This window comes from Prunus persica, chromosome G6, assembly GCF_000346465.2.
Source record: "Prunus persica cultivar Lovell chromosome G6, Prunus_persica_NCBIv2, whole genome shotgun sequence".
Taxonomy (NCBI): domain Eukaryota; kingdom Viridiplantae; phylum Streptophyta; class Magnoliopsida; order Rosales; family Rosaceae; genus Prunus; species Prunus persica.
Window position 1 is genome coordinate 13,443,220 of NC_034014.1, and position 14,481 is coordinate 13,457,700.

General features: G+C 44.1%; 1 protein-coding gene across 1 annotated transcript; it reads right to left on the minus strand.

Annotated features, from left to right (window-relative positions):
* Positions 13,145-13,957, minus strand: LOC109949630. The gene has a single exon (XM_020565713.1). It carries the CDS (start codon positions 13,955-13,957, stop codon positions 13,145-13,147), a length of 813 nt encoding a protein of 270 aa, XP_020421302.1.

The following is a 14,481-nucleotide window of genomic DNA, read 5'->3' on the forward strand; positions in this document are numbered from 1 at the left end:
GTTGATGAATTATTCCAAAGAAGCAAGTTTTCCAAGTTGGGTAGCCCTCTGATTTGGTATGGGATTTGACCAACCAGAAAGTTGTTCATTAACATAGAAATTACTGGTGGGATTGAACATGTGAGATGATCATCTGACAAATCTAGCGATTTGAGACCCTATGAAAGCCAAAGACTTTGTAGGATTGTGCCCGAAAATCAATTCTTGAAGAACAACAATGTGTCTAGCATGGTTAAGTTGACGAAAAACAAACAAACCCATATTACCCAAACCCCGAAATTCCACAATCACCACCAAACTTCCTACCCTCTATATAGTCCAAATCCAATGCAACCACCACCCAAAAGCTACAAAAATGAAAACCTGTGAATGGGGGTGTTTTTCTCCCTATCCCTGTCTTTTTATCTCCCTCCGTCTTTTCCTCTCTCTCTTCCCCCGTCACTGTACACCAACCCATATCTAAATTTAGGGTTGTTTTTGTTGGGTATGGCTTATATTTGAATCAGATTGGCTTGATTTTCTAGGCTCCTATGGGCTTGAAGTTGTTCCTTTGTGCAAGAGATCGAGGGGGTTGGGAAATGTGGGGCTTAGTTGAGATGGGGTCGTGATGAGATGAAGGGTGAGGGGCTGTGATACTACTTTTAAAATTTCTATTTTTTTTTTTTTAAACTTTTGTTTTAAGTTTATAATATTTTTAAATTGTACTTTTATATTTTTTTTTTTAAGGCAAAAGGTCCAATTTATCCTTAAAATTTGAGCATGTGTCATCCACGTGATTCAATTTAACGTCAAATTGGATGGGAGGACCATTTTGATACCAAGTGAAGAGTTGGAAGATGATTGAAATGATAAATTTAGTTAGTGGACCAAAATGATACTGGAGCAATAGTTGGAGGACCATTTCAGTCGAAAACCGTAATCACTTTGGGCTCATTTTCGTGATTTTAGCATAATCACTTTATGTTAGTTAGTAGTGCTTTTACACAAGATTAGTTTATTGTTTGGCTACCAACATAGAAGTGCTTTTATACTATGAAAAAATGATTTTGATATTATTCGTAGCACTTGGCTTCCTAAAGAAAAAAGTGGTATTTATTTTGCTGTATTTTTTTTTTCCAGTTTTTCATAATCAAACATTTTAAAATTGATAACCAATCACATAATATTAAATCTTGGGCATTCTTAACCGAAAATTGAAAATATATAGCTTCAAATAATACCAAATGTTTCTTTAAAAAAATAAATATCAAGTAGACATAAGAAGATTTACAATTTTCTCACATTTGTCATCCATTTCTCGTGCACGAGTTACATTTTCTTCTACAATAGTCTCTTCCGTACTAGTCCCTCCCTTATCTGTTGGGGGAAGTAGCTCTTAATCATCATCATATGGTTGGAACTCTACATCCGTCATTGCATGTGATCCAAATTGACATTTGAGCACACCTATGGGCTCGTGAGGACCAGGAGATCACCTCGAGACACAATGCCCCTTTTCTACAGTGCCCACACACCGCCATAAGGGCCGGCAGCGCGTGGGTGTCCAAAGCAATAACCTTTCGCCGGAAAAACTCAAAATCATGACTCAAGGCTCCTATCCTAGGTAAAACACCCTAATTGGAACACTTTTATTCTTGGACCGACCCCAAATAGTGACTGGAAGTGGCCGGAATCGCTATCCCAAAACTGGCCAAAATCCAATTCGAAAATCAAGCTACCAACACTCAATATCAATGAAATCCTACCCAACAATCAGCTAAAGCATGAAAAATAGGTGGAAATCCACACCTTAATCGCCAAAAATGGCGGCCGGAGGAGAGAGATTGACGTCGTGAAGTTTCTGTCAAAATCGGCACGATTCTGAGCTCTTTCCGACTGAATCCAGCAGTTCCAGAGGCGGGGCTGGTCGGGAAAGAAAGGGGGATAAGTGGCGGAGCGATTCGGTCTAGTCCCGTGGCCAGCCGTGAGCTGTGGCGGTGGCGGCTGTGCGCAATGAAGGGGGAGGGGCGCGATTGGGAGAGAGAGAGAGAGAGAGAGAGAGAGAGACCAGATTTTATCAAACCCTTTTCGTAATATTTACGATTGTGCCACTGAGGGTATTTTGATCATATCTTTTTCGTTACAACTCCGATTTGGCCCCACTTTGTGTCTACGGACTCATCTCGCCGTACTCTACGCAATGGTACAGTCGAAATTCCCAAATTCCTTCCTAACATTAAATCTAATAAAATATTTTAGGAGCAAAAATGGTCTTTTCTCTGAATAAATTAATATTTACTAATTTATTTAGGACTGAGTCGTTACAATTGAAGCGACAACAACTTGTACTTTTTTTTCTGAAGGAAAATTGTGAATTTGACGTACCATTCTCCATCAATTTTTCCAATCAACAAATGTTCTTTCAATTGTGCATCTTAGAGATCAATGTCTATGATTGAAGATTTCTTTCTTCCTTCTTGGTTGGTTTCCGTGGGAGCGATTTCTTCCCACGAGAATATTCAATTGAACGATTCCCCTTTATTCTTCACCGCCTCTTTCTCCCTACAAAATATATCCAAATAAGAGGACCACACCTAGGGGGTGTTGGTCAAAGGCCCTCCAATGCCTAAGTTAGTTCAATTGATTCGTAGAGAAAACAATAGCTAAATTGGGTACGAAGATGTATATGTAAGGTGTAAACCGGGTGGCTGGAGCCGTGAGGGGTGGCCGGAGCCTTGTGTAAGAGGGAGAGAGTGTGTGGGCACTAGGGTTTGTGAGGGGGAAATTATGCAGAGTTTCAGTAGGAATTTAGACGTACCTGAACCCTTGTGTGCAGCCATCTATTTATAGGGGCCTCGGAGGCTAAGGTTTCAGATGAATAATTTCACAGATGGAAATGAATTATTCCTCCCTGATTTGGCGAGATTGGCTTAATTAGGGATTTGATTTATTTGATTTAAATCAGATCCCTAATTAAGGTATGAATCAAATCAATCTCAATTAAATTAGGTAACTCCCAATTAAATTGGGTAACTCTAAATTAGGTCAAATAATCCCCAAACAGAAGGAAATATTTGACATAGGGTTTTGATTTAATTTGGTTACCACAAATGTCCCCCAGCTTCTGCTTGGCGCGTGGTGGCATGGAGAAGGTGTAAATTAACTATTGGGCTGTCCAGCTAGAACTGGGCTTCCTTCTTGGTTTTGGGCTCCTGCTTGAATGAGGTTTCTGACTTGCTAATTTTCTGAACAGCCAGTTGGAATGGGCTTGAGACTTTTCTTGGAGTTGGGTTCCTAGTAGAAATGGGCTTACGATTCCTTCTTGACCTAAGATGCCTAACCTGTGTAAATGCAAGGCTTCTCTTCACTCTTCTTCATATCGCAAACTTAACTTCTCTACTTTCTAGCTTGAGAGAGATCTTGGAGAATTTGTACTACCTGTCGAAGAGAGGAGTCGCCGTGCATCCCAAGGTAAGTCGAGCACGTATATTTCTTTTTCTTCGTATTTTCTTCTTTTTTGCAGCAATGGCTAATTGGGGGAAGCCCGTCTAGTTGTGGTGGAGCAGGTGCGCGCAGGTGGACCAACTGTTGCCTATAGTCGCAGGTCTAGGCTGGAGCATGCTGGGCCTCATGCGTTGCGAGCCACGTCAATTGAGCGAGTATCGGGAGGAGGTTGATGGTCTGCCCCTACCCAGGATGTTGAGAGATGGAAGCAGAACGTTCTAGACATTGATGATCTGCCTGCAGAGGAAGGTTGATGTCCAATCTTCAAGAAATTGTGTTACGGCTTTGCGGGCGAATGATGTATCTCTGTTGAGGAAGAAACCAAGGCTCCATTTTGCTGAGAAGACATAAGTAGGAGCTGCTCCCCCTTCATCTGCTAAGGTTCAGCACCTTTGTTGGGGCAAACAACAAGAAGGTTGGTGGTATGCGAAACACTCAGAACATCCCACTCAAGCCTCATGTTGACAAGCTTGGAAGCCGTGATCTGATCCAGGAAGTGGTCCACTCGTGACTAGTTCACCTGTTGAGAGGCAAAAAGATGCTAGTACTCCTCTCCAAAGTAAAGAGTCTTTTGGACCAGTTAAGGGATGAAGATCGAACTGGGAGGTGTGCTCATTCGCCCAACTATCGCAATCTAGTTGTTGGGTCACGAGCAGTCAAGCGTGGAGTATGTGTCTGGCCTACTAAAGATGAATCTCCTATTAAGCCTGTCTGCTTGCTTCAAGCTGGTTGATCATATTCATCAGGCTGGTGATTTTGGGATAGTCTCAAGTCTTTCCTTGGAAAAACAAAGAGAAGAAACATTTCATCTGCTTCAAAAAGGGAGTAGTTCTTGATTCTAAAAATATCCGAAACTCGTCTATTGTTGCCCTCTCTTCTGCTACTAACGACTTGGTTCATCGAAAAGATGCCTACTTCCATCTTAAGTGCAAGAATGCTAACGTCTTCTTTAGTTATGACAAGCTTCTGGCTAAATTTGGCACCTACAACAAGTTTGCTAAAAAGTCTAAGTTCGAAGCTACCATGAATGCGTACAAGCTGAGTTACTTGGACTGCTCAAATGGAAATGATCCCTTCTATGCCATTGGAGATGGAGACATCGAGATGCTCTGTTCTGACTTGCTCCCTATGCAAAGTGAGCAGGTTAATACTGTGAACATTGAAGGAGCTGAAGAGCAGGCGGTCGAAGAGAGTAGCTGAAGAGCATGAAGCAGAGGAGGATGCAGCAGATGAGGTAGTGGCAGACATTGCAGATCAGCAGGTGGAGTTGTTGAGAACGTGGCTGATCAGGTAAACGCCGAAGAGGCTGTAGATCAGGGATCTCCTGTTGGCGTCTCGGAGTAGATGAAGACTCATTTATATTTTTTTTCAGATTTTGTAGTCTGCTTTCTTAAGTAGAATAATTGGTCTTATCTTACCATATTCTATTTGTTGAACTTGGCCGGTTGGTCAGCTTACTACGAAAATTTCAATCATTTTTTCAACTTCAATTTGCGTATTGACTTGTGAACTGCTTGAGTAGCCAGTATCTTGATTGTGTGTCTTCCTTAGGAAATTTTTAAGTGTCAAATTCCCCTTTGAGGGACTCCTGGCATATTCTGCATATCCCGTAGGATGTTTTCCCTTAGAAAATTAATGAGTGCCAAAGTCTCCCTTGAGGGACTCCTGGCATGTTCTGCATCTCCGTAAGATGCTTTCTTATAGGAACTTGACAAGTGCCAAGGTTGTAATAACCCAAACCTAAAATTCACAATTAAGGAATATTTTATTTTGCGAAAAGACAATTTTGCCCTCGGAATATTTTATTAAGAAAAAGGTGACTTTTTGATCGAGAAGGAATTTGATAATTCCACTTACACAGTTGCGTAGAGCACGGTGAAATGAGTTCATAGATACGTAGTGGGCCTGAATTGGAGTTGTAGCGAGAGAGTTATGGTCAAAAGAGTCTCAGTGGCACAACCGTAAATATTTCAAAGTTGGATTTATAAAAACCAGCTCAGCCTTCTCTCTCCTCGCGCTGACCTCCCTCCCTCTCCCGCGTCCGTCCCTTCTCTCCTTCGTATCTCCAGCCACCGACCACGGCTGTGGACGGGGCCGGTACCAAAACGACCAGGACGACGTCCTCTTCCTTCCCCGATCGTTCCCCGCCGGCGACGCGGCCTGTGCTGGCCGGAAAGTGCAGAAAATCGCCGGGAGGTCATCGAAACTTCAACGCCGTCGATCTCCCTCCTCCGGCCACCATTTCCGTCAACCCAGGTATGGATCTTGAACCTCTCGAGCTGTTCTAGCTGCCTGCTGGGTAGGATTCGATCGATTCGTAGTGTAGCTATTGGATTTTTGAGCTTGAAGTTTCAGTCGATTTTCGGCCTCTGTTTTTGGCCACTTCTGGCCACTTTTTGGGGTAGGTTCAAGAACAAAAGTGGCTCCAAATATGGTGTTTTACCTCGGGTAGGAGTTTGGAGCCGTGGTTTGAAGTTTTTCTGGCGAGGCGTAATCGCTTTAGACATCCGTCGCTGCCGGCCGTGCTGCAGCGCGTGGGTGAGGGTAGTGCAGTAGCACTGTGTCTTGTTGCGATATGTTGTCACGAGCGCGTAGGATTTCGCGGATCTCAATTTGGATACCGTTTGAGCCCCGAACGGATTTTCCATATTATGTGACTTCCGGGTTCAGTATTGTTAAACCGTTGGATCGCGCTCAATTTCGGATATGTTGTTCCAAATAATTTCAGAATCGTGTAGGATTCGACGGATTGTGAATCGGAGTCCCAGATACTCCGAAATTGCGAACCCTGGGGCTAGGGTTTGGAAATTTTAAAATTTCACGATCGTGATCAATCCGATCGTCAGTTTCAGACCAAACTTGCAGGATATGGTTCTTTAAATGTGAGGAACTTAAAGGAACTTTCAGTTTGGTCATTGGAGGTCGTGGACCCCACGGGGTTTCGTATCGACCAATATGAAAGTTTATCGCTTAGTGAAGTCTTGAGTCCTTTCAGACGATTTTTAAACATCTGAAATGCCTAAGTGGGCAGAAACATGACTTTAAAGTTAGTGCACACACTTCTAGAAGTTGGGGGTCAGAGTTTTACTTAAAAATTTATACCAAGCAATTTTATTAATTAAATATTCATGATGGTTTACCCAGGCACCCGGGACCAGGCAGGCCCGCAGGAGAGACCTTCAGGAGGTCTAGCTAGCTCGGACTAGGAGTGAGTGGACTTTCTTTCATAAATGATTTTATATAAATGAGTTTATATAATGAGTTTTATTATTTGATCTTGAACAAGGTTTATGAATTGTGATTTTTCCTAGTATGCTTTGTGAAGTTACATATCTTATTTATATGCTGCTTAGTCGATATGCTAAAGAGTTACAAAAAGCAGAGTTTGAGATTTACATCAGATAAAATAGCAGCATAGTTCCCGATTTAACAAAAGTCAGTTATTTATCATATTTTTCAGGAGTATATATATTATATTTTCTCAGAGTTCTTGATTTAATAAAAATTCAGTTCTTCAGCAGATTTTCCAGAAATGTTATATATATTTTAAACAACCGTGAGTAACCATCTATGGTTATTACCCTCAGTTATGCCGATGTCTACCGACATCCAGTTTACCCTCAGTTTTGTCAGTGCACTTGACATTTGCCTCACGAGTTTCGGGATCGTCCGGACCGTGGGTGCCAGGATTTGCGGCTCGGATTGACTTGGTGTCACCGAGACCTGCCAGGATTTGCGGCTCGGATTGACTTGGTGTCCCGAGACCTGCCAGGATTTACGGCTCGGATTGACTTGGTGTCACCGAGACCTGCCAATATTTGCGGCTCGGATTGACTTGGTGTCCCGAGACCTGCCAGGATTTGCGGCTCGGAGTGACTTGGTGTTACCAAGACCTGCCAGGATTGTGGATCAAGCTGACTACGGTCCCCTGAATCCTGCCAGAGCGGCTCGAGTCGACTTTGTGTCATCGAGACCTGCCAGCGGATCAAGTTGACTATAGTCCCCTGAATCCTACCAGTTTGCCGCTCGGATAGACTTTGTGTCACCGAGACCTGCCAGGGGAATTGACGGAATTACATGGGTATACCCGAGTGGTAGTTTTAATTGATTGCAGTGCTTTTATGCAAGGTTTAAGTATATTGTTTTTATGCAAATTTGATTACAGTGTTTTTATGCAAGTTTGGATTTCAGTGCTTTTATGCAAATTTTATTGCTCTTGAATACGATTGTATATATTTATATAACTATATAAATACCTTGATTTCAGCATGTGAATGCCGTGAGTTTAGTATGCTTCAAATGCAGCGTACATATTCAGTTTTACTTAACTATTTTTTTACAATGGGGGTTAGTATATTCTTAGGATATTTTATGAACCTTTATTTTTGTCCACTCACATTTTCAAATGTTTTGCACCCCCAGGCTGTAGCGTGCACAGGAAATCCACCACCGGGCCATCTTACCTTCCGCGCCTCCTTGTTACAGAAGTGTTGGTTTGTAAAAAGTTTCACTTCTCTGTAAACTATTAGGATTGCTCTGATATATTGCCCTAGAGTGAGATTGGAACTTTTGGCATGTATACTGAAGTGCTGGCAGTTGGTTGTATGGATATTTTGCTCGTTCTGACAGGTGAAAATTTTGGGATTGAGCAAATTACAGGGGAGATTCTGCCGAATTTTCGGCAGGAGTCAAGGTTAAAATTTTAATTAGAAGGGCAATTTGGTCAATTGTGCCAGACATTCGCCAAGTGTCGGACACGCACAGGGTTCGATCGAATTCCAAAGCGGAATTTGGTTAAGATCCTGTCAAAGGTCCCCTTGAGGGACTCCGAGCATGTTGTGCATATATCTTAAGATGTTTTGGTCATCGCCCTACGTCTCCTGAAGGACGCTGCTTATGGGCAGCTGTATGACTATCCTGCCCCCTTTAGGAAACGGATAAGAACTTGGATACCTCTGTTAGGATTTATGGAGACGTCATTTGGAAAATTCCTAACGCACCCTGCGTCTCCCTTAGGACTCTTCTTTGCGGGCTGCGTCTCCCAAATGATGCTTCTAGTCGTCGCCCTGCGTCTCACTTAGGACGCTCTTTATGGGCAACGGTATGACTATCCTGCCCTCCTTATAAAATAGATAGGAATCTGGATACCTCATTTAGGAAGCATGGAGACCTCATTTTGGGAAATTCCTGGCGTACCATGTGTCTCCCTTAAGACGCTTCTTTGTGGGCTGCGTCTCCCGAATGACACTTCTTTACAGGCTGCGTCTCCTGAAATACGCTTATAGTCGCCGCCCATCTCCCTTAGGACGCTCTTTATGGGCAACTGTATGACTATCCTACCTTCCTTAGGAAACGAATAGGAAGCTGGATACCTCCCTTACGAAGCATGGAGACCTCCTTTAGGAAATTTTTGGCGAACCCTGCGTCTCCCTGAGGACGCTTCTTTACGGGCTGCTTCTACTGTAGGAGGCTTCTAGTCATCGCCCTGTGTTTTCCTTAGGACACTCCTTATGGGCAACTGTATTTTGTTGTGGCACATTCGGGAATTTGCAGTAGTTGCTTCTCTTCTTCAGATATGTGCATGGCTCAGTCATTTGCTGGGGACTGAGTGGGTAAGAGGAAGCGTCATGGATAATATCTTTGGATGTGGCAGGCATTTCATTGTCGTGAAATCTCATTTCCTTCCATGGTGTCAAGTGTATAGCTTCCTCTGCCCCTGGACCTACTGATCACGTAAGGGCCTTCTCAACTGGGTTTCATGCTTTGGACCATTGTGTCTATGCAGTGATGAAGGTCTTTCTTAGCACAAGGTCTGTCTCATCTTGGCTCTTTGCCGTAGTAAGAGTTCAACCATTACTCATAAGAGTCGACTCGGACAATGACTTTCTCACGCTTGCCTTCAATTAAGTCAAGGTTGAGCTTCATCTGCTCAGTGTTCTAATCAACACTGCCCTCCTCAAGGCTAATGGAGGGCACATTGATGTGGAGATGAATGATCGCTTCTGTCCTATAGGCGAGGGAGAATGGGGTTTCGCCGGTCGATCTTTGTTTTGTGGTACGACAAGCTTATAGTACTCCAGGAAGCTCATCTACCCATTTCCCCTTGGTGCTTTCTAATCTATTCTTTAGACAATCTAGTATTATTTTGTTAGATGCCTCGGCCTGGCCGTTGCCCTAAGGATATCTCGGGGCAGATAAGTGTTGCTTGATCTTGTATTTTGCGAAGAAGGCGATGATCTGCTTGCCAATGAATTGCGAGCTATTGTCGGTAACTAGCGATTGTGGGCAACCAAACCAGCAGATGATGTTTCTATAAATAAATCGCTCCACGTCAGCTTCTTTGGTAGAGGATAGAGATTCGGCCTCGATCCATTTAGGTAGTCGGTGGCGACGATCATCATGTCTTTCTTGGCAAGGGACCTACTAGGTCAATGGCCTATTGCATGAATGGCTATGGACTATTTTGCGGATGGTAGACTTCGGCAGGCAAGTTAGGGATCAGCTTGTATCGCTAGCAGCGATCACATTTTTTGACATATTTGGTGGAGTCGTGAGGCATGGTAGGCCAGAAGTAGCCTACGTTTAAAGCCTTCAGGGCGAGTGACCTGCCCCCAGAGTGATTGCCACACTTGTCGTCTTGAAGTGTTTGAGGGAACTTTATGCAGGTGAGATGAGGGCTAGAGTATGATCTGTGGATGAGCTTGTTGTCATGCATGTAGTATCTCGCAGCCTTCTGCTGGACCTTTCTAGCTTCGGACTTGTCAATTGGTAGATTTTCATTCATCAAGTAGTCGATGGTGGGATCTTGCCGGCTGGGGTCCTCGTCAATCAACATTGTGTTGATCGACTCTATTTCTTCAATGCTTAGTCGATCAAGGTGCTCGACCGAGATGAAGCGTCTGAATTGGGTATCCAATGCTGACCCTAGGCTTGCTAGTGCATCTGCATGCATGTTCTCTGCCTGGGGCACTTGTTGGATGGTGAAGGTAGGAAACGCCTTCAATAGCTCTTGGACTTTGTCAAGGTACATGATCATCCTTGGGTGCTTCACTATGCATACACTTGAGGCTTGATTCGTGATCAACTGTGAATCTGAGTAGATGGCTAGCTTCTTGATTGCGAGCTCCTTTGCCAAGCGCAGGCCAACGAGCAATGCCTAGTATTCTGCCTCGTTATTCGAGGTCGGGAAGCCAAGCGTGATAGCTTGCTCTAACAGGGTTCCATCCGGGGTGATGATGACGACACTTGCTCCAACACCTTTTTGGTTCGATGCTTCGTCTACGCGCAACTGCCACATGTCTCTAGGTTGGCCAGGTTCAACGAAGGCCCCGTCTGCTTTCGAACTTCCCTTCTTTTTGATGTCCAACTTCTCTTCTTCGGTTGATGGGGTGAATTCTGCAACGAAAGTCTGCTAAAGCATGGGCTTTTATTATAGTTTTTGGCCGATAGAGGAGGTCATACTGGCTTAGCTCTCTAGCCTACTCTATGAGTCGCTGAGAAGCGTCAGAACTGTGGAGGATTGATTTCATGGTGTGTTTACTAATCAGGAATTGGAATTCTCATCAGGAATTGAATTCCGCCTTTGGAGAATTCCTTCGTTTACTTCACATCAAGGAATTAAAAAGTAAGCGGGGCCCATACAAAATTAGGAATTGAATTCCTGATTTTAGAGGAATTCAATTCCGGAATGGGATGTAGTATTCTAATTCGTGGAGAATTCACCCATTAAGAATTCATCTTTTTTACCCATTATATCCTCACACAATTTTCAAAATTCCAAATATGCCAGCTACTTTAACCCAAAAATGAGGACATTTTAGTAATTAATACCACTCCTACCCCAATTCCACATGGTTTAGTAAACAACTTTAATAGGAATTTGGAATCTAACTCCCCTCAATCCATATGGTTTAGTAAACAACTTCATTAGGAATTCGAAAATCTAATTCTCCTCAATCCAACTCCTCCTCAATTCAATTCCTCCTAATTCAATTACGGATTAGTAAACATGTCATCAAAGGAAAGTCAATAATGACGATGACTCGGTGAGTTTGGTAGTAGGGTCGCAGCTTTCTCGCGGAGACTACAAGGGCTCAAATGAGCTTTTCCAATTTCGAATAGCAAGTCTCTGCATCAAGGAGAGCTTTTGACATGTAGAATACCGGATGTTGGGCCCTTAGTTCTTCTTATATGAGAGCTGAGCTGACGACCGAGTTGGACATTGCCAGGTACAGAACAAGTCTTCACCAGGAACTGGCTTTGAAAGCAGAGGAGGTGAAGTGAGGTAAATCTTTAGATTCTGGAAAAATATACTTCGCACTCCTCGTCCTACTTGTCTTTTTGTCCTTTCTTCAAAACTTTGAAGAATGGTCTGCACTTGTCGGTAGATCTTAAGAGGAATTAGTTGAGGGCCGCTACTCTGCCCATCAGACTTTGTATTTCCTTCACTATGGAAGGTGACTTCATCTCGAGAATGGCTTTGATTCGGCATTGGTTTGCCTCGATACCTCGTTGTGTGACTAGGTATCCTAGGAATTGGCCGGACGATACACCAAACGTGCATTTACTTGGATTCAGCTTCATGCGGTACTAGCGGAGCAGGCTGAATGCCTCGGCAAAGTTATTGATGTGATCTGCACGTTTTGAGGCTTTAACTAGCATGTCGTCCACGTAGACTTCCATAGTCTTACCGATCTGCTTCTTAAAGATTTTATTCACGAGTCTCTGGTAGGTTGCTCCGTCATTCTTCAGCCCAAAAGGCATGACCTTTTAGCAGTAAGTCCTTCTCTCGATGATGAAAGAGGTCTTCGCCTAGTCATCCTCGTGCATCAAGATTTGATTATAGCCGGAGTAGGCATCCATGAAGTTGAGCAGCTAATTGCCAGAAGTGGAATCCACTAGTTGGTAGATTCTCGGTAATGGGAAGTTGTCTTTAGGGCATGCTTCGTTGGGGTTGGTGTAATCGACGCAAACTCTCCATTTGCCCTTTTCTTGTTTCACTACCAGAACAACATTGGCTAGCCACTCCGAGTAGGAAACCTCTTCAATGAAGTCGACTGCTAGGAGCTTGTCGATCTCAGCTTCAATAATCGCAACCTACTAGGGAGCGAAGTTACATCTCTTTTGCGCCATAGGCTTGTTGGCAGGGTTGACATGGAGCCGATGGCAGATGATGTTCGGGTTGATGCCGGGCATGTCAGATGGCGACCATGCGAATATGTCTTTGCTGTTCTGGAGGAAGGTGGTCATCTTCATCTTCTCTTCTGGGCTTAAGCGCAAACCGATCTACGCTTCTCTGTCTGGCTAGTTAGGATCCAAGGGTATTAGCTCGATGTCCTCTTCGGGTTTCCATCATTCTTCAGGAGAGACCTATAGGCAAATTTCCTCTGCTTGGTCCTGATGCTTTGATTGCTATAAGGGAGCAAGATCCGGTTGTTCAACTTCCTTTAGATATGCCTGACTCACAGGGAGGAACTGCACTTGTTTGCTTTTCTTTAGCTCTTGGGCGGAGCATTTCCTCGCCATTGCTTGATCGCTGTTGATCTGGCCGACATCGCTCCTAAGAATTGGGTGGCAGATTTTCTGATGTGTGGAGGAAGTGATGGCGTTGATCTTGCCGATCCATGGTCTGCCCAGAATGCCGTTGTAAGGTGAGGTCTCATTAATGACCATGAATGTTGCCTATGGTAACCGTTGTTGTATCATTAAAGCTGGTCAGCGATAGAGCTAATTTGTTGATCTTCGTCTCCAAGCTCATCTGCTGGATGACCCCTAGTTGCAGGATATTGGCTGCACTACCTTCGTCTGCATAGATTCGGTCTACCATAGCCTGAGCAATTTGAATGCTGATGACAAGGGCATCGTTATATGGCATGTCAAGGCCGATCAAGTCTTTCTTTCGGGAGCCAATCACAGGATCGTCTTCTGCCAGTGGAAGTTCGGTCGAGATTTGGGAGATCACAGTGGCCTGTTTGATCTTCCACTTCTTTTCTTTGCTGGTCAGCCAAGACTCCTCAGAGTCGGCTAGGGTTGTGTTAATCCTTATGACATTCTGGGGTGGCTCCTTGGCGGTGTCACAATCCTCAATCTGCTGGATGGCCTGCTTCGCAATGAATTCCGCACATTGACCTTCTGTCACGAGTTCTTCAAGGTGCACTTTCCAAGCGAAGCAGTTGTTCATAGTGTGTCCGTGCATCCCATGAAAGGCACAGTATTTTCTGATATCCCTCTTGTCTGGATCTCCTTTCAAGGGTGGCGGTCCTCTTACCCAAGGTTTATCCTTTACTTGGGCTAAAATGTGATGTATGGGGATGAAGAACTTGGTGTAGTTCTCTCCTGTCGTAGCGTCCCTTTGTGGGTACGACCTGTGTTTTTCCTTGTTCCTATTGTTAAACCTATCACTTCCTTGGCTTTGTCTGTTTGGTTGGCTGATCTTCCTGCTTGGTAGACTTCTTCGCGGCGATCCGATCATCATCTCAGAGCGCGTAGCATTCTGCAATTGCGAAGACCTCTGCCAGAGTGTGGCTAGGAGTGATAGTCAGCTCGCGCTATAAGTCATGTTCAGCTAGAAGGCCCTTCTTGAAAGCAGAGGATGCTATTCGGTTGTCACATCCTACAATGTTGGCTTTTTCTGCTTTAAATCTCTTGATGTAATCTCAAAGGGATTCATCAGACTTCTTGCGCAGGTTGTACAGGTGGTTAGAGTTCTTCTTGATTATACGGTAAGAGGTGAATTCTTTAGTGAAGACGTAAGCCAGCTCCTTGAAGCTACTGATCGATCAGATGGTAGGGTGTGGAATCAGTCTTGGGCTGCTCCTCGCAAGGTGCAAGGTCATTGCAAACACTTTGCACATCAGCGCGTCGTTGGCCTTGTAAAGGATCATGACACTTTTGAAGTGCTTTAGATGGCTCTCGGAATCGAAATCGCCTTTGAAATGCACGAACAAAGGAGTTGAGAATCACTTCGGAGGAGCAGCCTGCTCAATTTCGGCTGTGAAA